The sequence below is a fragment of the Tupaia chinensis genome, unplaced genomic scaffold (genome assembly GCF_000334495.1).
Source record: "Tupaia chinensis unplaced genomic scaffold, TupChi_1.0 Scaffold000140_1, whole genome shotgun sequence".
NCBI lineage: Eukaryota > Metazoa > Chordata > Mammalia > Scandentia > Tupaiidae > Tupaia > Tupaia belangeri.
In genome coordinates, this window is record NW_006159610.1 from 3,244,795 (window position 1) to 3,266,323 (window position 21,529).

The following is a 21,529-nucleotide window of genomic DNA, read 5'->3' on the forward strand; positions in this document are numbered from 1 at the left end:
AACTCTGCCGATGATTCTTAGGTATTTAATTCAGAAAGAATTCAAAGACTTGAGTGATATTGTGCCAATACTTTAATTCCTCCAACTACTTATTTGATGAACAAGATGTCTCAGCACTTCCAGCTTAGAAAAATTTTAAAAACATACTATGAGTACTGCTGAAACTTGTCCCACTTTACCAGTAGGTAATATCTAGGAATACCTGAAATACTTTTTAAATGGCCCTATACATTCCATTAAGAGAAACATTTCCAATATTGTTTTAACATTTAACAGTTTTTAAGAATTATTTACTTTAAGGGCCAGCAGGTGGCATGGTAGATAAAGGCACTGGATTCCCACATGGTGACCGTGGTTCGAGTCCCAGACCTGGCGGCTTGCTTTCTTACTTTCCCTTACTTTCTTTCTGTCTCTGTCTGCTCAAACTAAAAAAATAATAATAACAAATGGAATTAAACACATAATTATTTAAAAGAAAAAATTACTTTAATTTAATTTTCCCAAAAAATTTTCTATAGGGCATGTACATTCACCAGAGATGGGGGTGGGGGGGAGTAAAGAAGCAAGCTGCCAGGTCTGGGACTCAAACCATGGTTGGCCATGTGGGAGTCTAGCATCTTAACCACCACACCACCTGCTGGCCCCTGTTTAACAGTTTGTTAATCAAAATCTAAACTTATACATGTGGTTTTGATCAATACTACCACTGAAAATTCAGAGGGAAAAAAAGACATTTAAAGCCTTGCAAGAGTTTTTAAAAACATTTTTAGTCCAATATTTTATATCAAGGGGAAAGTAAGTCAGTATGTTACAGAGAGATCTGCACTCCAAGTTTATTGCAGCACTATTCACAGCAGTCAAAATATAAACTTGACCTAAGTATCAGTCAACAGATGAAAAGATTTAAAAAACAAATGTGGCAAGGGTCAGTCACTGCTACAGTGGTTAAGTGCTGTAGCTGGCTGATTACAGTTGGAGTCTCAGCCTCTGGCTTGAAAAACACCCAAGACATGTGTGTATATGTGTGTGTGCCTCAAATCCTGACACGATGAAGAAATGAAAGAAAAAAGACTGAGGCACACCATGTGCCACTCAGAGGTGTTCTGTCACAGGAAGGCATGTCCTCTAACAATTGAGAAAAGTAAATTTAAAATACAGCGTAAATGTGTGTGCACACGCAGACACAATGGAATACTATTCCACAATTTAAAAGAATAAAATACTACCTGGAGAACATTATGTTATGTGAAGTAACCTAGGCACAGTACAGAAGTTTTCTAAATCTTTTATGGAATTTGTGAGTGAATGGTTTAGAAAACCACAGTATTTTATTGATAGTTCGCTAAGGTTTTCACATACACTGTTGGTAACTGGCCATTTCTTACTGAAGATATTACAAGGATATTTATTTTGCTAATGTAAGAAGCTATACAGAAATGTAAGCAGTGAAAAAAATAGCAAGAAAAATAGATCCCTGAATAGCAGAGACACAAAGCATGTTCTAACAATCAGCATCTCAAGTGTCAAAGTGGATACAATTTTGATCAGCTAGTCTGGTTCATCAGTTCAAGATGACAGTCATTTGAAGGAAGGAAGGAAAACTGCTAGGGGCAAGCACTCTGAATCAAACAGAAAAGTAAAGTTGACAGCAAGGGACAAGAAGAGCATGCAGCAGGGAAACAACTCTTAAAAGCAAGAAGGCATGCTATCCTGGGACTATTTGTTGTAGGGTCATGAAGACCAAAACCATTAGCAGACTCTGGGAACGCTGATGTATTATCAGAGTAAAATAATTCATACAGCCATAATGATAATTTTAAGTCAATAAGAAAGTATTAAACTATGCTGTATATATTCTGTGAAGGAAAAGAAGGCTACTTACAGTATATTTAATAAAGATGTCCATCAAAAATGTTTTTACATTGCATTTAAAATATTTTTCACTGTTTCGAAAATTCACTTGCATAGAATACCTTGGTTTGGGGACATGGGAGACTAATGATGTGGCATGTATCCAAATCTTACCTGTTGGGAATTATCACCATTCCCTATACTGAGAGAATCTGAAGGTTTGTCGATTGGGCTGTAAAAAGAAAACAAATCAAATAAAATCAGAGTAAAGTTGTTCTCCAACAGTAAATATAAACTTTCTCAAAGTCAGGGGGAAAAAAAACACATTTTCCCATCTTAATAAATGTCTACTATTTTTTTTAAAAAAGATTTATTTAATTTTATTTATTATCATCATTCTTTATTTGACCAAAAAGAGACAGAAAGAGAAAGTAAGAAAGCAAGCCACGAGGTTCAGGACTGGAACCACTGTCAGTCATGTGGGATTCCAGCACCTTAACGGCTAGACCACCTGCCGTTCCCCAACTATTTTTTTTTAAGAGGTTTTAGCCTTAAGGTGTGTGAACTCATCAGAGAGAGAGAGAGACAGAAACAGAGACAACGAGAAAAAGTGAGAAATCACTCCCCGGAGGGAGGGCTATGCCACAATTCATTCTTCTCTATTCTTTTCCCGGGAACTTGGCACGCATATAAATGTGCTAGTGTGCTTTTCAAACCACTGGGTCCAGGACTTAAACCAAGGCTGACCATGTGGGAGTCCAATGACATAACCACTACGCCATGTGCTGGTCCCACCATCTTAACAAATGTTTATTGAGTCACTGAGTTATGACATCTGGTTAGATATCAAGCAGTCTAAGAAAAGATCCCTACTTCTTAAGGAACTTGCATTCTACTGACATTCTCCAAAAACATCGTGTCAAATAATAACTTACAAAAAAATGTACTGCTTAAAACAGATACTACTCTGATAGGTTCAAAGTCTAATCTATCACTTAGTTTTGTACATGTGATAAAACATTCCCCATTACAGCTTTTAAAAAAGTACTGACCTATTTTTCTAGGTGTTCACAAAAGGACACTTACATTATTGAAATTACTTTCTATAGGTTCTTAAAAGCAGTAAATTTCTACTACTACTTCTTAATCATAACCTTAGAGAAGGCACAATTGTGTGTGTACACACATACACGCACAAGACAAATGGAAGAAACTTTTGTGCAAACTGATTCAAAAGCCTTAGCATTTTGACATAAAAAAAACACAGTACCATGGTGAATGATGGTAGAATTGCTAACTTGAAATAAATTGTTTTAACTCAACTTAAAGACAAAATAAAATCTCTATTACAATGCTGATCTACTTTTATAACAATTTTTTCTTTTTTAAAAAAATTATTTACTTAACTTTATTTATTCATTCACTTACTTTTATTCTGACCAGAGAGAGAGAGAAAGTGAGAAAGCAAGCCACCAGGCCTGGGACTTGAACCATGGGTCAGCCATGTGGGAGTGTCCAGTGCCTTAACCACCACGCCACCCACTGGTCCCTATAACATTTTCTTCTATAACTACTTTTTACTTAACTAAGTACATGAACAGAAGATGTATTACTTTCGACATGTGTTGCTCTGATACCATATTAAAGCAAAAAATAAAATTCTCTAGAATTATATACAAAGTCAACTTACAAAGAGATAACTTCTGGTACCACACTTATACCACATTTAATTGCTTTAAAAAAATTTTTTTAAGCTTTTATTTAACTTTATTTATATAATCTGACCACAGGGGGTCGGGGGTGGGGGAGAGAGAGAGAGAGCGAGCACGAGCCAGCAGATCCAGGACTTTAACCGCAATTGGTCATGTGGGAGTCCAGTCCAGCACCCTTAACCACCACACCACCTGCTTTAAAATGTTTTAACCAGGGCTAGTATCCAGTTTGAATCCCAAGTTTGTTTTGCAGAGACACTGCCAGATGTTTTTGATTCTAGCAAACCAGTTTAAAATGTACTTGAAAAGAATCTTTACTTATTATATTCATAAAACACCAGTAAATCAATGAATACCAAGTTATGTGGGTAGTATAAATAATTTTAAGAAATACCTCTGAGCGTACTAAGTTTAGGGGCATTTGGGAAAAAAAGAAGAGAGCTCCACATCAAACAGTTTCACATAGGGCCAGCTAAAAAGTGAAAGGCTGAAAGTCTAGAAGACAGTGAAGCAAGTGGGGGCACTTAGGAAAAGCTTTCTAAGGGGGTTCAATTTAAGAAGAGCCAAACATCACATGGCAAACTAGGGTTCAAGTCCTGGCACTAGCAGCTTAAAAAGCATACACTCAAAATCCTGATCAGATGGAGAATTAGGGGAAAAAAAAAAAAAAAAAGATTGCATCAGGACCAGCCCCTGTCGGAAAGTTTGCTCTCTCATGTGCATGCAAACTAAAAAACTGCTCAGCAAAGGAAACAACAGAGCAAAGCCACAACCTACAGAATGGGAAAAAGTATTTGCAAAGTATACATCCAACAAAAAATTAATAACCAGAATATACAGTGAACTCAACTCAGCAGTACAAAAAAACAAAACAAAACAAAACAAAAAAAACCTGATTTAAAAACAGGCAAATGGGGACCAGCAGTTGGCTTAATGGCTACGTTACTGGACTCCCATGTAGTTGACTATGGTTCGAGTCCCAGGCTAGGTGACTTAACTCATGCCGGGTGTATGTGTGTGCCCAAAACACCAAGAGGAGAGTGGAGGAGAAGGGACTGTGGCATGGCCATCTCCCCGGGGGGTGATTTCTCACTTTCTGTCTCTGTCTCTCTCTGTCTTTCTGGTGAGCACATGTGCCCTACAGCAAAAAAAAAAAACTCTCAAAAAACAAACAAACAAAAAAAACCAGGCAAATGGCACCAGGTCCATAGCTCAGCAGTTAAGGGAATCAGATCTTATATGGCTGACTATGGTTGAAAACCCAGCCCCAGCAGAAATCAGTATGCCATAGAGATATCTGAACTCTAATTATGGAAGCACTATTCACAATGGCCAAGATATAAAATCAACCTAAGTGTCCACCAACAGATGAGTGGCTAGAGAAAATGTGACAAAAGAATGCTATTTGGCCATTAAAAAGAATGAAAACCTATCACTTGAGGCAACATGGACATCTTGGACCACATCATGTTAAGAAAAATAAGCCAGGTATGGAAAAGGAGAAACTGCTGTTCTCATTCATGTGCATAAATAAAATGCTGATACCATAGAAGTAGAGAGTAGAAAGTCAGTTCCATGGCTTAGTGGTTAAAGGAACCAGATCCCACATGACTGATCACAATTTGAAACCCTGCCGTGATAGCTTGACAAATATGCTGAATATGTATGCATGTGTGTTTGGAATCTTGACAAGATGGAGAATGCAAGAGAAAGAATTTCAGAGTGGCCATGTATAACTGGGGGGTATTTTCTCCCTTTCTGTTTCTCTTCCAGTGAGCACATAATTCTTCTGGCTTATAAACAAAACTAAACAAAAAAAACAAGTAGAGAGTAGGATAGTGATTTCTAGAGGCTGGGAAGGTGAGGGAAGGGAACTGAGAGATACTGGTTGATGAATATAAAATTACAGCTAGATAAGTAGAATAAATTCTAATGTTTGATAGCATAACAGGGTAACTTCAGTTAATGAAAATTTAATATATATTTCTGGATGGCAGAAAGAAGACTCTGAATCTTCTTAACACAAAGTAATGAATAAATGTTTGAGATGATGAATATGCTAATTACCCTAATTTGATCATTATATATTATATGTACGTATTGAAAAAAAAATACTGTATTTCATAAATGTATGCATTATAGGTGATGGTATTAATTTGTAGTTGCATTTTAAATAGAAGGTTTAAGAACAGATGTTCATGTAATTGACATTTCCAAATTTTACTATGTTAATATATATACAAATACATATCACTTCTCATTAGAAGAATTATTTTTAGTTTTTCATGCTCATCAGTCTTAAATAACTAAGATATATTGAAAGACTTGCTACACAAAAGATATGTTCATAAAGTTAGGAAGAGGCAAAACCTGCCTTTACAGAATACATTTTATTTATTTGATACAGGCATCAAATACACATAATATTAAAGTCTCACTTTACTATTGGATTATCAGAAAAGTCATGATGCATTTTTGCATAGAAAAACACAGAAAAATAAGTCATGACTTTTCTGATGACCCAATAGTAAAATATGGCATCTTTTAAAAAATTTTAGGTTTTTTCCACAGGGCACATGTGTTTGCTGGAGAGAAGAGAGACAGAGAGAGAGAAAGTGAAAAACAACCCCCTGGGGAGATGGCTACACTGCAATCCCTTTCCTTCTATTCTCTCAAGATTTTGGACCTGCACATTCATGGTCTCGCATGAATTTCAAGCCACCAGGTCTGAAACTTGAACTGTGGTTGGCCATGTGGAAATCCAGGTGTTTTAACCACGCCACCTGCTGGCCCAAAATAGGACGTCTCAAGAGGCACAATTAGCTATTAACAGGGCAAGACAAAATGCCTCAATAAGCCTCAAAAATTATATTGGACATAGCTAGTCAAATAAAATTTTGCTTAAAATTCTCCCATAACCCCACCTATTTAACATGAATGAAAAAAGTTTTGATACTATTAGTAAGTACAAAAAGTTAATTATCTTTAATATTAAAGTTGAAAGTTGGAAATCTTAAAAATATCATACAATGTGCACTTTCAAAATTTAGCAAGTTTCCATTTATTCATTTTAATGTTATATTTCCAATAACAAGTTTAATCTCTGAAAAGATACTATCTATTTAAATTGAATTTAAACATATTACTCGTTTGACACACCTTTTCTCTTATTCTAGGAAATAAGGGCACAAATAACCGTGTCTAACCACTCATTTTAACTTCTCCCCACATTCATTCTACCCACTCCCTGGAATAAACACTTTAGTGGTTCTAACTTTTTTTTTTTTTTTTGAGAGGTTTTCACTATAGGGCGCGTGCGCTCGCCAGACAGAGAGAGAGAGAGACAGAGAGATAGAAAGCGAGAAATCACCCCCCCAGGGGGGATGGTCACGCCGCAATCCTTCTCCTCCATTCTCCTCTCGGGATCTTGGGCACGCACGCACACGCGCCCGGCGTGAGTTTTAAGCCACCGGGTCAGGGACACGAACCGCGGTCGACTACATGGGAGTCCAGCAACATAGCCATTACGCTAACTGCTGGTTCCCAGTGGTTCTAACTTTTTGACCATGTTCTGCTTAGGTAGGGCAAGATACCCCAGCTCACTTATTAGTCATGCATTATATACACAAATGTGTAGTAACACTGTATATCTCCAAATACAGCATATGCAAAAACACTTAAGAGAAATAAGATTCTGAGAAACACAGAAAAATTTAGTAATTCACTCATTTTAATGTAACAATCAAATTTTAGCAAACCCAAACTCACCCACTTACTTATTACTAAATAACCTACAGTTTTAGGTAAAAATAAGAGTGAGGAACTTCAAATCATTTATTCATAATAAAAGAGGAGCTGCCAGGACACCAAGAGATGGCATAATGGTTATGTTGCTAGACTCCCACTTAGTTGACCATAGTTCGAGTCCTGGAAACTCACACCCGTCGTGTGCGCGCGTGTGTCCAAAATCCTGAGAGGGGAATGGAGAAGGGACTGTGGCGTGGCCATCTACCCAGGGGAGGGGGGGATTTCTCACTTTCTGTCTGTCTCTCCAGAGAGCACACGCAACCTATAGCAAAAATCTCTCTTAAAAAAAAAAAAAAAAGAGGAGCTGCCTTTCTGGAAACTCATTTTACAAAATGTAGGCTACCTCTCATGACACCTGTCCCTACATTAAGAATCACTGCTTTATACCACTCCTGAATTCATTTCCAACCTATCTATAGGTACCAGCAAATAACCTCTAAACCAATAATTGGATAAGCATTTTTCGGGTCATAGATGTTCTCTCAAGAGAAAAGTATACACATGTAATGTCTTACATAAAATTTCCAAGTTCTGAGATATGCTGGGATCTATTATGCAGATTTAATGGGCTATGCTTGAGACTACTTTCCATAACTCTGTGAGCCACACCTACCCAAATAATGCCAGAGTAATAGAATAGGATTTATGTAATGATGACTCCAATTCTGCAGAATAAACTATTCTGGGAGCCAGAAAGTGGTATGAGACTAAGGTACTGGACTCCCACAAGGCCAACTGCAGTTCAAGTCCTAGACCTAGCAGCTTGAAGATCTCACCAGGAATATGTGTATGCATGCCCCAAATCCCTAGAAGACAATGGAGAAGGGACTGCTGCATGGCCATTCCCCAGGGGGGTGATTACTCACTTTCCTTCTCACTGTCTGTCTCTCTCTAGCAAGCACACACACCCTATGCCAAGAATTTAAAAAGCAAAACAAAACAAAACTATTCTGACTATATCTTTTGTCTAACAGAACTCTGTCTTGATTTTTAATAAGGATATAGTTATATTTCTTAAAAAGATGTACATTTCCTTTCATGTAATAAAACATCTTTTTAAAAATTATTTGATAATTTATGTATTATTATTTTTTTAAGTTTGCAATAGCTCCCTCTCACAAGAGAAAGAGAAAAAGAGAGAAAAGGAAAGTGAGAAAGCAAGCCACCAGGTCCAGGACTCAAACTGTGGTCAGCCATGCAAGAGTCCAGCGTCCTAACCACTATACCACCTGCTGGCCCCTGAATAAGACATTCTTCAAATACTATACTATATAAGTTTACCTCTCAGTTTTCTAGTTAATCCTCTACTGCCACCAATCTGTGATTTAGGGAAGATTTTGCAATTCCTTCAGATTTATAATCCATCCACTATATTTATCAAGTATCACAGATTTTCAAGGTCAAACTACATATAGTTATGACTTAGTTCTACTTAATGGAATTAGTCTGATTCATATTAAAGTTTCCCCTAGGACCAGCAGATGGCATAACAGTCATGTTGCTGGGTTCCCACATAGTCAACCATGATTCGAGTCATGGACCCAGCGGCTTAAAACTTACACTGAGTGCATATGCATACATGCCCAAAATCCCAGAAGGAGAATTGAGAAGGGACTGTGGCGTGGCCATCTACCCAAGGCCACCAGCCCTGGGCAGTGCTTTCTTGCTTCCTGTCTCTCTGGCAACTGCACACACCATATAGCAAAAATCTTTCTCTCTCAAAAAAAGAGTTTTTTCCTAATAGTTTCTCTTAAGAACTTCACCTCTTCTAGATTAAGGAATGGCAGAGTGGGAAAATGAGCCTTTATTTGACAGAGACTCTGGTTAAAATCTGGCTACCATTTATTTGTGTAGGGTACAGGTAAGTTACTTAAACGCTCTGAGACTTGTAGTAAGATAATATCTACTACACATGACTACTGAGGAGAATTAACAAACACAGAATATATCAAAGTTTTGTTCCACTTTCAACTCACCTAAGACTAAAGCTAAGATTGCCATTTCCTCAGTGATGGCTTGAGACACAAGTCAATCACTTACATTACAAGTTATAACCATTTACATTGAGTACAGGCCTCATTATTCTTAAAACTAGTTCCTTACTCACTGTCCTGGGCACAGTGACCTACCTAATTACTATTCCTTTCACAGTCCTCAGCCGGTTGCCAAACAGTGTCTCAGCTACATATTTCAAAGCCCCAAACTTTAAAATAAAATACCCAGTCTTTAAGCATTACTACAGCATGGCTTGCTCACTTTCTACTCTCATCACCTGAATTTATTATTTCAAAGCAACTTATATAGAAAAATTATACATTTATAGCTCAACATTCAATCTGACTGATAAACTCTCAAATTCATAATGGGAGGGGGTACAAATAAATTCCTTTTTAGCAATTGTTGTTTAATAAACTGAGATCGGAATAAGACATTACAGAAAACTTCAATTACATGTACGCATTATCAGAGGACCATGTCAGGGCTCAGTGAGGATTCGTAGCTATGATACTTTTTCCCCTTAAATTTGTAAGAGGGAATGTGCACCTGCCAGAGAGAGAGACAGGGAGGAGAAAGTACCTCCTCAATGGGGCATAGTCATGCCATAATACCTTCTCCTACATTTGTCCATCCTGTCAGGATTCTGAACACACACACACACACACACACACACACACACACGGTGTTTTTTTTTTCTTTTTTTGGAGAGGTTTTTGCTATAGGGCGCGTGCGCTCGCCAGACAGACAGAGAGAGACATAGAGATAGAAAGCGAGAAATCACCCCTTGGGGGGGTGGTCACGCCGCAATCCCTTCTCCTCCATTCTCCTCTCGGGATCTTGGGCACGCACGCACACACCCCCGGCGTGAGTTTTAAGCCACCGGGTCCGGGACACGAACCGCAGTCGACTACGTGGGAGTCCAGCGACATAGCCATTACTCTAACTGCTGGTTCCCAACACACGGTGTTTTTCAAGTCACGGGGGCTGTGAGTCAAACTGCACAGTCAGCCATACAGGGATCGTGTTCCCTTAACCACCAGGCCGTGGGCCTAGCACAATGTGCTACTCTTAATCTCTGTACTGGTTCAACTATAAGGAAGAGAAAACTTCATTCTAAGTTTAATATCCCAATCTGCAAGATTCTAAGCTTTATTTCCTTGCAATTCTTCTTACAAAACTGTTACTTGCTATCTTGCAATGCCAAGAAATGAGAAAATAGAACTCTTCTTTGAGAACTTGTGAACTTCTCCCTAGAAAGTTTCTCAACAGAAAAACCTATCTCTTGGGTAGGACCATAGATAAGTTACACTGCTCACTACTCTAACTTGGCAAGTGTTCCATGTGGGAAAAGGAAATCTCATCTACACACTCTTCCCTGTTACCTGCTGTTTTATGTCTAGCCTGGATGGTGGCAATGTGAAAATGAAGGCCACAGAAGACCTTTGTCTTGACAGCCAGCCAGCCAAAGGCATATTCTATTGTGGGGATTGTATGGAACAAGAAAAGCTACAAGAGCTTGCCAAAAAAAAAAACAAAACAAAAACTTCTCTATAACATGGGTTAACGACTATCCTATCACTTAATAAATTTTGGATAGCTGAAAAACAACCTACATACCACAGAAAGCCTTCCTGTATCATGTACTTAAAAAGTATATATACCTACGACAAATTAATTCCGATCTCACCTAAGGAAAAAACAAGTTACTTGTTTTAAATCTCCTTTTCTTCATTTTGTTTTTTAAAGAATTATTTTATTTAACTTTATTTATTTATTTATTTTTTTAATTTGACCAGACAGGGACAGAGCAAGAGAGAAAGAGGGAAAGTGAGAAAGCAAGCCGCCAGAACCTGGATTCAAACCGTGGTTAGCCATGTTGGAGTCCAGCGTCCTTAATCACCATGCCACCTCCCAGCCCCTAAATCTCTTTTTCTTCTTTTTTCCCCCTATAACTTACAAATCCCAGGACATTCTTCTCTTGCTACCAAAGCAGCTATGAAATGTGCTCTGTAAGTTATCTGATTATACTCTATAATAAAATCTATTAATAACTCATCATAAGTAAAAGCTAAATGCTTATTATAAATGTCAAAAAGACTTGGTAAATTTGAGCTAGCAGGTGGCGTGGTGGTTGGGGATGCTGGATTCCCACGTGGCCAACCACAGTTCGAGTCCCAGATCCAGCTTGCTTTCTCGCTTTCCCTTTCTCACTCTCTCTGTCTGGTCAAATTAAAAAATAATAATAACAAATGGAATTAAATAAATAATTCTTTAAATAAAAGCCTTGATAAATTACAGTATTCATTTCCCATCTAAAGGACTGAACAAAAATCAGAAATAACAATGTATTTTCATATTGTGATTGAAAATACTTATCTCAAATAAACAGTTAGTCAAACTGAGGAGTGAATAATACACTAGAGATAGCCCCATAAAAGTAAAGAAAAAGACAAGGATACCTGCTATTGTCACTGGTCTAATACTGTTTAATTTTAAACCTTCGGGCTCTCAAACAAAATGTATCCAATACAATAATACAAGAAGAAAAGAAAAAATAAAAAAAGAAAAGAAGAAAAAAACTTCCCTGAAAGGCATAAAAAACATAGAGACATATACCAAGGTAATGGTTGGAAAACTCAATGTTGTGAAATCTATGTTCTTCCAAAAATTGATTTATATGTCTGAAGGTTTATTCATTTCTTTCATAAGCAACAGAGACAGAGACAGCACCCCCAACAAAGGGAAATTCATCCCTGTACTTCAGCCATCACTGGATCATAGGCAGGTGTTTGCTGGGCATAATCAGGGTGGTCTGGGGACTTGAAGAGTGAACCATCCCCATGTGGGACAGCCTCGCAGAGTGTCGTGTTTTTACGGCTGTGCCACTGTCTGGCCCCTCAGTATATTCTGAAATACAAAGAACTAACTGATCAACTAATTGGGGAAAGTCAGAGCTCCGTAACTCACATCAAACACTTAAACTCAAAAATAAAATTTAAGTACTCACAATGCATAAAAAGTTCATTCTATTCGTCAAATACAAATTAAAATGAAGTAGTTTTTCTTGTATAAAATTAGCAAATATTCAGGAGGGGGGAAAAATTCAATGAAATAGATTTTCATATTCTGACCCAGCAGTTCTACTCAGGAACAATCAAAGCTATAATCAAAACATTTATATGAAAAGATATTTATTACACTTATATAAATAATATCATCAAAGTAAAAAGAACCTAACACAAAAGCAGGAGACTAGCTTAACATATTTGAAATATGGTCTTACACTGCTGCTAAAAAATTGTGTTTTCGGGGTCAGCAGCTGGTGTGGTAGCTCAAATGCTGAACACCCACATGACCAATCACAGTTCAAGTACCAGACCTGGCAGCTTGCTTTTGCTTTCTCTTTCTTTCTTTCTCTCTCCCTCTGGTAAGCACACATTCCTTATAAAAAATTTTAAAAATAATATAAATAAAATTAAATATTTTAAAATTGTGTTTTCATAACATGGGTAAATATTCACAACAATATATATTAATTTTCAAATGAAATAAACCATGGTACTTTGTGTATAATGGTAACATGTACATTCAGAAAAAGGAAAAAGACCACAAGGAGATAAACACTGCAATGAAAATAAATAAATCATTTTCAGTGAAAATCTCTGGGTTTTGAGATCACCTTCAATATTTATTTTGTTCTGTATGCTTTCATAAATTCACATTTCCTTCAATAAAAACATATTACTTTAATATCCAGAAAATAATAAATGTGATCTTAAAGAGATCATCTAAATTTTAAATTTCTGCTCTGAAATCTCTAGAGGCTATAAACTCAGAATATGACTTTAATTAAAATGGCATTTTTAATGAGAACGATAATGTGTATAACTGTTAAAAGTATGTGAAATAAATGTTTACTACAATAATCCATTTTTTGAGAGAGAGATTTTTGCTATAGGGCATGTGTGCTCAACCAGGGAAAAAGAAAGAGAAAGAGAAAGCCAGATATCACTCCCCCAGGGAGGACAGCTATGCTGAAATCCCTTCTTGTCCATCTTCCTCTAGAGATTTTGGGCATGCACACCCATGTGCCTACTGTGAGTTTTAAGCTGCCAAGTCAGAAACTCAAAACTGTGGTCAACTACATGGGAGCCCAGTGACAACCATTACATTATCTCTTGGTCCCCACAATAATCTCATTCTTTCTTTTTTTTGGTGAGTGTTTTTTTTTTTTGGGGGGGGGGCTATAGGGACTGTGGGCTCCCTTGGGGGGGGGGCTATAGGGCATGTGTGCTCACCAAAAAGACAGACAGAAAGTGAGAAATCACCCCCGAGGGAGGAAGGCAGCACAACGATCCCTTCTCCTCCATTCTCCTCTCAGGATCTTGGGCACACACGCACACGTACCCGGTGTGAGTTTAAGTCACTGGGTCTCGAACTTGAACCGCAGTCAACTACACTGAAGTCCAGCGACCATAGCCATTACACCAACTGCTGGTCCCAATAATCTCATTCTTATACCAAACACTACAGAGGTGGCAACCAATGAGATGAGTAATATTGGGGCCAGCAAGTGGGGTCACAATTAAGCCCCTGGACTCCCATGTGGCCAAACATGGATTGAGTTCGGACCCAGAGACTTAAAACTCATGCCAAGCACATGTTGCCCAAAATCCCAAGAGAGGAATAGAAGAGAAGGGACTGTGGCATAGCCATCCCACCTAGGGGTGATTTGTTGCTTTCTGACTCTCCAGAGAGCACACGCACCCTATATCAAAAATCACTCAAAAAAATAAATAAATAAAATAAAGAGATTAGAAAAGGGTAAGTACAAAAAACTCAGGGAAAAGAGTCGAAGCTTTTCAACCTAGAAGTCCCTGCATTTGGCTTTTATTCTCAGCTTTGATATAAACAAATTTCACATACTTTACTGTTTTATTTTGTGGCCTACATATTTATATATAAGTGCAGCATTTGGGTATAAATAAGTATTTAAATAGTCCTTGGGATCAGTAGGTGGTATAGTGGTTGGGGACTGAATTCCCATATGGCTGACTGTGGTTCAAGTTCTGGTTCTGGAGACTTGCTATCTCACTTTCTTCTTCTTTCTCTCTCTCTCACTCTCCTTCTCTCTCCCTGTCTCTCTCTGGTGAGCACATGTGCTCTATAGCAAATTTAAAAAATAAGATTATTTTTAAAAATAGTAAAAAATAAGGACCAGCAGATGGTGTTGTTATATCACTGGACTCCCATGTAGTTGATCGGGGTTCAAGTCCCCAACCCAGTGGCTTAAAATTCATGGTGGGTGCTTGTGTATGTATGCCCAAAATCCCAAGAGGAGACTAGAGGAGAAGGGACTATGGCATGGCTATTCCCCTTGGGGGGGGTGATTTCTCACTTTCTGTATCTCTCTCTCTCTGTCTCTCTGGTGAGTATACACACCCTATAACAAAAATCTCTTGCTCTAAAACATAGCAATAATAATAATAATAAATAGCCCTTAATATTTAAATAACCTTGGGACCAGCAATTAGCATAATGCCTATGTTGCTGGGCTCCCATGTAGTCGACTGCAGTTCGAGTCCTGGACCCGGTGGCTTAAACTCACACCAGGATCCTATGCATGTGTGCCCAAGATCCAGAGAGGAGAATGGAGGAGAAATAGGGACTGAGGCATGGCCATCCCCCCTGGGGGGTGATTTCTCATTTTCCGTCTCTCTGTTTCTGTCTTTCTGGCGAGTGCACATGCCTGATAGCAAAAAAAAAAACTCACAAAAAATTTTACATAACCCTTACTTTCAAAAAGAATAAATAAGGACTTCAAAAATTTAAACATGAGAATATGTTCTTAAAGAAATTAACTGAAGTAATTCAAGGAGTTAATTACCAGCTACTTTTGAAAAATGTCTTTTACTTTATTGCACTATTAAATAGGATCTGTAATTATTTTAACATCAAACAGTAAAACATCACTTGAACAAATTTAACTTTAGACTAAAAAAAGACATCCAACATACCTAAATTAATTACAGCTATTTAGTTTTAAAAATTATTTTATAAAAATTAAATTTATCACAAAAGTAACAAAAGATCCTAGTACATGAAACTTAAGGAATATTTCTGACAGACCATAACCAAATATAATAGAAGATATGAAGAACACTATATCAGAATGAGAACTGATACTGAAGATTATAAATCTGTTCAAAAACTGACACTACAGACTACTAACATGTTGCTGATGGAGGACAGGAGACAAATTGTCTCCTAAGATGACTAAGATTGTGAATATGAGGTATTTTGCTCTGAGAAAATGAGACTTCGGTGATTCCGAGGACTAGACATCCTAGGACATTTGTGAATATGTGTCCCCAACATGCAGTGCTTCAGATACTTCCATTCTCCTTTTCACAGAGGTGACGAGACTTTTTTTTTTTTGAGAGGTTTTTGCTCTAAGGCACGTGCACTTGCCAGAAAGACAGCAAGAGACAGAAAGACAGAAAGCAAGAAATTATACTCCAGGGGGATGGCCACACGGCAATCCCTTCTCCTCTCTGGATCTTGGGCACACATGTACATGCGCCCGGCCTGAGTTTAAGCCACCAGGTCTGGGACTCAAACCACAGTCAACTACATGGGAGTATAGCGACAGCCATTAGGCCATCCGCTGGTCCTGGTAACAAGACTTTTAATATCCAACATCCATTAATTTCCTTTTTTAACAAAAGGGTCATTCCCTGGGCTTACAGTAGTCTGTAAATCACTGCAAAAGGTGAGGCCATCAAGAGGCTAGCTAATCTGATGTGTTAGCAGGGCAGGGTAGGCAACTCAGAGATTGTGGCTTGAGATTTCCCATGTAGCTAAACAATTCTGCATAAATGATTGACCTTGTCAGGAAAGATTTTGCCTGAAAAAGATGTAGAATATCAAGAAAATTAACAGAATGAGAAGAAGTCTGACTATACTAGTATCGGTACTTACGTATCATACCTCTGCAGTGGCGTCACTTTGTTCTTATTCTTATCAACTGAACCCGTGGATAGTTGAAGAAAATTGGGATTTAATTTATATAATTCCTGAAGTAACTTCTGTTCATATTCCTGGTGTTTACCCGCCTAATAAAAGAAGAAATTAAAACTGCAGTGGGATTCACAAAACAGCTGGTAGAAATTACTGAATTACCTTCTGAATGATTAAAGATGTCCTAAATAAAGCATGTAAAGTTTTTTCATGGAGTCAGAGAAACCTGACAGGACAATGTCATAAAACTTCTAGAACAATGGAAGTTACTCCAAGAAAATTATATAATATGTATTCTATACATTAAACTAAGGCATTTCATCAACCTCTACTATAGAAATGCATTTTCAGTAGTTCAAAAAACTAGAAGGTCCACTTTAAACCTACTTTTGTATCATTCATATAAGAATTAAGTTTTCTAAAGGGTCATTACTGAGTTTTCTGAAGACCATGCAAAATTGATTGATACATCAATCTACTTTCCTAAGAGACTAACACTGATTTACAGATGAAGTTTTATTATATTCATTATTTTGACATTAAGTAAAGATTTCACTTTTTTATTCTCTTCTTTCTTCTATTTAGAAAAGAGTAAAATAAAAACTAATGTATTTTGAGACCAGCAATTGGCGTAATGGCTATGTCGCTGAACTTCCATGTAGTCGATCGTGGTTTGAGTCCTGGACCTGGTTGCTTAAACTCAAGCCGGGTGCATGTGCGTGTGTGCTCCAGATCTCGAAAAGAGAATGGAGGAGAAGGAATTGTGGCGTGGCCATTTCCCCAGGGGGTGGATTTCTCACTTTCTGTAGAGAACATGCACCCTTATAGCAAAAACTTCTCAAAAAAACCCCAAACAAACAAACAAACAAAAAACTAATGTATTTTAAACTCTAGATCAAGGGTCAGTAATTTATAGCCAGTCTCCTGTTTTGTTTCTTTTTTTTTGTAAATAAAGTTTTATTGGAACACAAACATTCACACATTTACATACTGTCTATGGCTTTCTTCCTGCTAAAAAATAGAGTGCAGTATTTTTATTATTTTTAATTTTTATTTTGTTGCTATAGGGTGTAAAGAGTGACAGAGAGGGAAAATGAGAAATCACCCCCTGGGGGGATGGTGACTTTGCAATCCTTTCTCCTCTTGGGATTTTGGATGCAAGTGTGCATGAGCCCAGCATGATTTTTCAGAATTCGAATCACAGTCAACTATGTGGGAGTCTGGCGCCTTAACCACCATGCTCCTGCTGGCCCCAGAGTGTAGTATTTCAACAGAGGAAAAGTGTAATAGTTGCCGCAGAGACTGCATGACCCAGAAACCCTGAAACATTTATTATTTGGCCCTTTACAGAAACAGTCTGCCAACTCCAGTCCTATACATTAGAGAACAGTGATTACTACAATTGGATGGCCATATATCAGAAGGCAATGTCACCATATTATGGGAAAAATTAGGCACAAAGTTCAACTGTCATACACAAATATAAAAGATAATGAAACTACTTTGAGTAATTTTATTTTCTGCATATCTATCATAACCAGAGGACATTTTTACTTACCTTTGGGGGTATTATTTTAAAATTATAATCTGAATAGATGTTATGGCAAAACCAAAACAGAACAGATCAAAACAAAACAAAAAAACAGTAACAAGTGAGGGCAATAGCATTTAACTGTATCATGTATTGCACTGCACAATGAATCTTTCCTGTTCTGAGAAGCCACTCCCCTGTTTCAAGTGGACCTATTTAAATATTTCCTAAGGCACTAAATATTGAGTTACACAGTAAGCAAAGATTTTCTGATTCTTGCTATTATTTCATTTATTCAAATTCCTTTTCTACACTGAGGAAGCGTTTTTTAACAAAGAAACCCCCTTTCAAAGGAATTTTAAACCCAGGTAAAGAAGAGCAAGATGAATTCAGGACGTTATAAAATGAATTTAAAATTCTTAAGGAACATTACATTTAGATGTGGGCTTAAAATCTTTAAAACATGAAAAGCCTTGCAAATTCTTTCTGTAATCAACACTTCAGAAGACTTGACTTTCATAGGCCACAAAGATCTCAACTTGATATTTAAATGACTCTACCAGGCAGTTCATAAGGACAGGTTAAATCCCATTACAAATAAACTCCAAAGGACTATCCACACATCTGTGATTATTCAATAACAACTTACATTAAATCGACTGGGGGGCTTGGAATTTCTCTGATACAAATTTTCGCTTTAATAATACAGGTGAGTAAAATGTACCCTTTACTGGTTAAAATTCAGTTTTAAATGGTCCTAGCTTAGATTTCTTTGAAGAAAATTACATTCAAAAAAAGAGAAAAACAAAACCATCTCTCCACCCCAAGCATTTATTGAATAAGTAAGAAATCAGTAGTCATCTGTCCCTGCTAAATAACAGACACAACGATTCATTTATTTATTTAAGACAAGGTCTGGCCATGTCACAATCCTCCTGTCTCAGCCTCCCAGCTGGAACTACAGGCAAGTGCCATCATGCCAGGGTTCTTTTAATGTTATTTTTTTAAAATACAGGGCCTCCTAATTTGCCCAAGTGAGCCCTGAGTTTGTGACCCTCTTACCTATCTCAGCTTCCTCTAGTTGCTGGGATTAAAGGTGCACACCACCACACCTAGTCTTCGGGTTGGACTGCGAATCTGATCCCAGACTTCCAGAGTGGCCCCCGTCTATGGATAGCACAGCATTTCAGCAGTGTGCAACCACTGCAGATGGGCTCAAGTGGACCTTATTTTAAGTTTTTGAATCATAAAGACCATACTGTCAAGAAGCTCCAATGTATTTATTATAATGGGATTTAATCTGTATTAACTCCAAGTCAAAAAATGTAGTACTTCATTTTATTTAACCATCTGCTCTTAGAGGAGCCCCTACCAGACTTTCTCTAGTTTGACCTGGAGAATGAAAGGTAGCAATGAGTGCCCCCCACCTTCTAAGTGAGAAGTATTCCTGCAAAAGTCCACAGCAACAATCTGAAGTCCTCATCTATAATAGGGAAGTGCAGAATTGTGCTTTGGTATAATCCTCATTTAAAATGCCGTATGGTCAACATTTTTACTTGTAAAGGCATGTTTATACTATAAATTGAAAGGAGACAGGAGAAGAGGAAATGTAAAAAAAAAACATAGGATATTACGTCTTCAATTCACCTTTTATAGGATACTAACTCAGCGGACATTTTCATGGGGAGAATCATTTTACTAAACGTTAGCTTACCAGCATCATTTGATAGATTACTGTTTCCTAGCATGCTCTGTAGAGACTGTTCCTAAAGCAACAGATTACAGTCTCCCACTCTGCTCTCATTTAATTGACATTCTCCTAAAAGCAGCATTTCCCAAAGTATTTTCTTTGGTCAGTTAAGTGCTGGTTGTACAGGCTGTACATTCCCTCCTGGATGTGTATTAGTGTATAAAAAATCTGTTAAGTCTTGCCACAAAGAAACCTGTTTATCGTCATTAATTTAGCACTGTCAAACTTAGTTGAAAGTTTTTATAGTATAATAACATTCTGCAGAACTGATAATCTATTTAACACTTTGTTTGGAAAATGCTATTACAAAGTAATACCAGTTTTTTTTTTTTTTAAATCAAATCCTAATGTTTGCTTTTGCAATTTTAACTTACAAAGAAAAATTATTTCCTTTTCTGTAAAGTTGGTAATTCACATGACTTTACTACCTGCATTTCCTCTTTTGTGAAGCTGGCCGCCTCATCCCCCAATTCATGTAGATACATGCAGTCGGGTTTGGGACACTGCATATTCTTTAAGAAGTAACTGCAGTACTTTGTTGTACCTAAAGATGCCTATAGAAAGAAGAGGAGGGGGAAAAAGACTCAAAATGTGAACTGATACCACAATGAGAATTTGCATATTCAGTATTTTTACCTCACCTAAAGTAAGGCACAAATTTAACAAAACAACAAGATTGATTGTGTGTACAAGGGTACTAAACTATTAATAGCAGGATTTACTACCAAGGATGTTCATTTGGAAGAAACAACCTTGGCTACGGTTTCTAGAACTCAAATACCAAAATCTTTTACCCTAGACATCAGAAGAAGAGACAGACAAAAGTCTGTTCTAAGTTATGAGTAGTTAAGCACCTAAGAAAGTAATTTCCTTTTTCTAATGATATGATACTTCTTCCATTTACATCAAGTACTGCTTGATAGGATTCTTTTCTTAAACCTCAATGTCCAAATATTCAAGAAAAATAAATCAGAACCATTACCTCTTTCTGATGAGATATGGTTCCATTTTAAAAAAAGATACACATATATGTAGAAATTAAAAAAAAAAATTTAAGAGAGATTTTTGCTATAGGGCGTGTGCACTAAATCACCCCAGGGCCAGAGGTGGGGTGGTGGTAGCCGTGCTTCAATCCCTTCTCTTTCATTCTCCTCTTGGATCTTGGTCACACACACACGTGCCTGGCATGAGTTTTTAAGTCGCCAGGTCCGAGACTCAACCATGGTCAACTGTGTGGGAGTCTAGTGAAGTAACCGTTACACCATCTCCTGGTCCCAAAAGATTTTAAAGATTATTCCCAAACATTGACTGTGTCTGTTTCTAACCGGTAAAAAGAACCCTACATAAGTTGGCAGTAAATAGAGTATGCATCATAGGTTGGTATGGGTACCTAAGAAGCAATCTTCAAATTAATTTATCTTCAAATTTATTATGTAAATGCTAGGCTCTCCTCTAATTATACTTTATCCCTTCGCCCTTAAAAAATGTCAAAAAAATTATATTACCTTAAGTGTTCTGCCATCTACCACCACATTGTTGACACACTGTATGGCTCTAAGAGCATCTTCTGACCGGATATAGGTTACATAAGCACTGGCACTTGGACCCTAAATTGAAAACATTCCATGTCACTGTTAGTTTCAAATAAAACAATACTTTAAAAAAAATTACCTTGCAACCTATCTAGGGAATTCTAATGGCCTTTATTAATAGAACAGTTTTAATAATGACAAGTAGTAGTAGTTTTGATAAATACTATACACTATACTAGCTCGTGTAAAAATAATCATACTAAACGAATTTCATCTGATTTTAAGTAACTATATATATAATATATAATAAAACATCATTTTATATATA

At 37.2% G+C, this 21,529-nt stretch overlaps 1 protein-coding gene across 9 annotated transcripts in view; it reads right to left on the reverse strand.

The window, feature by feature from the left end:
• Positions 1 to 21,529, reverse strand: part of CNOT4 (CCR4-NOT transcription complex subunit 4) — a 135,599-nt gene that overhangs the window by 39,057 nt on the left and 75,013 nt on the right. For 6 of the 9 annotated variants that reach the window (XM_027770492.1, XM_027770494.1, XM_027770490.1 and 3 more), the window contains exons 5-8: positions 21,175 to 21,276; positions 20,098 to 20,223; positions 16,350 to 16,483; positions 2,026 to 2,083 (exon numbers count right to left, since the gene is read on the reverse strand). In XM_027770492.1, the coding sequence (XP_027626293.1) occupies positions 2,026 to 2,083; positions 16,350 to 16,483; positions 20,098 to 20,223; positions 21,175 to 21,276 (420 nt within the window). The remainder of the gene's footprint in view (positions 1 to 2,025; positions 2,084 to 16,349; positions 16,484 to 20,097; positions 20,224 to 21,174; positions 21,277 to 21,529) is intronic. The other 3 variants (XM_027770493.1, XM_027770491.1, XM_027770496.1) reach the window with 1 other exon arrangement.